The sequence below is a fragment of the Hevea brasiliensis genome, chromosome 4 (assembly GCF_030052815.1).
Source record: "Hevea brasiliensis isolate MT/VB/25A 57/8 chromosome 4, ASM3005281v1, whole genome shotgun sequence".
Classification (NCBI taxonomy): Eukaryota; Viridiplantae; Streptophyta; class Magnoliopsida; order Malpighiales; family Euphorbiaceae; genus Hevea; species Hevea brasiliensis.
In genome coordinates, this window is record NC_079496.1 from 115,305,591 (window position 1) to 115,308,681 (window position 3,091).

At 36.9% G+C, this 3,091-nt stretch overlaps 1 protein-coding gene across 1 annotated transcript; it reads left to right on the forward strand.

Moving 5' to 3' along the window:
* Positions 1 to 750: 750 nt before the first annotated feature.
* Positions 751 to 2,640, forward strand: LOC110638649 (CBL-interacting serine/threonine-protein kinase 25). Its single transcript, XM_058146117.1, has one exon. It carries the CDS (start codon positions 1,100 to 1,102, stop codon positions 2,444 to 2,446), a length of 1,347 nt encoding a protein of 448 aa, XP_058002100.1. The 5' UTR covers positions 751 to 1,099; the 3' UTR covers positions 2,447 to 2,640.
* Positions 2,641 to 3,091: the final 451 nt, after the last annotated feature.

Consider the following 3,091-nt stretch of genomic DNA (forward strand, 5'->3'; position numbering starts at 1 on the left):
TATGAATCGAGTATTTAGCTGTTTCTGAAATTTTGTCTTGTTTACATAGTGATTGGGATGAAATCTTGATCAAATTTTCACCAATTTTCTATTTAACTTATAATGGTAATCATCTTTATATTATGTTGGGAATTAAGCGTGATCGTTTGGTCTGAACTCAAAGAGAGTACCAATCTCTTTGATCTCTTCAAAACAAGTCGAAATATTTTCAGAGCTTGGTCTCTTTAGGTGTCAGTCTTTGAGATCGGATGGGCGAGCTTTACCCAATTTCGAGCTCAGATGAGAGGGTTGTCCTGTTTTAAGTTCAGATGAGTAAGCTCTAACTGGGTCGGTTTATTAGCGTTTTATATCACCAATGATACCAACAAACTTTATTTTCTAATAAATTTTACATTCTAAACAATTTGCTTTTAAATGCAGACATAGGCATATTAAAATCAAATTGAAACCTGTTAATTTAATCAAAATTGTCTTGAATCAGATTGATTTTGATTTATTTAGTTTAATTTCAGATAAAATTAGATTTTTCATTTTTTAAAATAAAAAATTTTAATTATTAAATTTGATTAAATTAAATCAAGCCAAGTAAAATCGAGCTAGAATCGTTAAAATTGGGGGAATCCTGTACTCTAATTCTAGATCCCGAGGCCCAAGCCCTTTGAATCGAACCGCTCCCACCCTGACTAGGACACGCTCCTGATTTGTGGCCTTCGGCTATAAAATGGGCTTGGTGACATTTTCATTATGTGTGCGGCGCGGTGTGTGTGCCCCTAGCGGCTCTCCCTAGCTTTTCTGGAAAGAAAATAACACTAGATGCTCCAATGGCCACAGTACACTCTTTTGCCTTCTCCTCCTCTTCTTCTCCTACATATCTTGCAATCCACACTCTCTTCTGACAATTTTGTTCAAACCCTACATATTAAACTATCCATTTAATGGAATCCCTTCACATCAGTATCTTTGCTGTTCTTTCTTGGATCCCTTTAGCGTTCTTACCGTAAACAGAGCCGCCTCTCAGCTCCCAAATTGATGCAGAAAATCGTTCTATTCTGATATTGAAGAAGAAGAAGAAGAAGGAGAGAAGTATTTGTTTTTAGCCATGGAAGAGAGGCATGTGCTGTTTGAAAAGTATGAGATGGGGCGGCTTTTGGGGAAGGGGACTTTTGCGAAGGTCTACTATGGCAAAAACATGGCAACTGGAGAAAGCGTAGCCATCAAAGTAATGAATAAGGATCAAGTGAAAAAGGAAGGGACGATGGAGCAGATCAAGAGGGAAATCTCTGTTATGCGATTAGTTCGACACCCAAATATAGTGGAGCTCAAAGAAGTGTTGGCTACAAAAACCAAGATATTCTTCGTTATGGAGTACGTCCGTGGTGGCGAGCTCTTCGCTAAGGTCGCTAAAGGAAAGCTCAAAGAAGATGTTGCTCGCAAGTACTTTCAACAGCTAATCAGCGCAATCGATTTCTGCCATAGCAGAGGCGTTTCTCATCGAGACTTGAAGCCGGAGAATCTGTTATTAGATGAAAATGGAGACCTCAAAATCTCTGATTTTGGGCTATCAACCTTGCCGGAACACTTGCGCAACGACGGTCTCCTTCATACGCAGTGTGGGACTCCAGCTTATGTGGCGCCTGAGGTTCTGAGAAAGAAGGGATACGAAGGATCAAAAGCAGATATATGGTCTTGTGGGGTAATCCTTTACGTTCTTCTTGCTGGGTTCTTGCCATTTCAAGATGAGAATGTCATGAAAATGTACAGAAAAGTTTTCAAAGCAGAATTTGAGTGTCCACCGTGGTTTTCCATAGAAGCTAAGCGCTTGATTTCCAGACTTCTAGTTGCTGACCCAGAAAGAAGAATCACAATACCAGCAATAATGCGAGTTCCCTGGTTCCGAAAGGAATTTACAAGACCACTAGCCTTTTCAGTACAAGAAATATCAAACCCAGAAAAAACAGAGGAGGAAGAAGACGAATCTTTATCTGCAGTGATGACTAAAGTTTCCTCCCCAAAATTCTTCAACGCTTTTGAGTTCATTTCCTCAATGTCTTCTGGGTTTGATCTGTCGAGTCTTTTCGAAAACAAGAGGAAAACAGGGTCTATGTTCACCTCCAAATTCTCTGCGAGTGCAATCATGAACAAGATTGAAGGCGTTGCAAAAGGGTTGAATTTTAAGGTAGCGAAGGTAAAAGACTTTAAAATGAGATTGCAAGGCCAGTCGGAAGGAAGGAAAGGCCGGCTTTCAGTCACCGCCGAGGTGTTCGAGGTAGCTCCGGAGGTCGCTGTCGTGGAATTCTCCAAATCGGGCGGCGATACTCTGGAGTATGCCAAGTTTTGTGAAGAAGATGTTAGGCCTGCATTGAAAGACATTGTCTGGACATGGCAAGGCGACACCGTTTGCAACGGAAACGACGGTGGAGAATGTGAAAATCAAACCTCATTATAGAAAAGCTAATCCTAATCCTATTTATAATTAAAATTAGGCTTTTTTTTTTGTTAACTTTTTTTTGTCACTCTGGCTTTTTTCTTCTCATGTGGAGATAAGCTTTTGGTTTTTGATTGACCTGTACATAAGCTGTGATTAGCAAGTTAAATCATGGATTTGGATACAAATACAAGCATAAATCTTGTTTATATAATCACTATTTAAGCTCCGTTTATTTCACGAAAAATTTATATTTTTTAACATATTTAAAAAAATAATTTTCTTTTAAAATATTTTAACAGATAATTTTATTTTTTATTTTTATTTTTTATTTTTTAAATTTTAATAAACTTATTAAAATATGAAAATATAAAATAACTTTTATATAATATTTTTTATAAAAAATATTTAAACTGACAGACTTTAGATGTCAAGGCTCAAAGTACTTTTTTTTTTAAAATTGACTCAAAAATTGATCTGATAATCGATAAAACTTAATTGACTGAACAAGGTGAACAGCTTCATAACGAAAATGAGAATATTCCTGTTTTCTTTGTGATGGGATAAGTGTTAGAGGAATTTAAAGAGTCACATACTATTCTACAATTGGATTACAAAATCAATGACGGTAAGTACAAAAATAAGGGAAAATCTGTTCGATTTTTT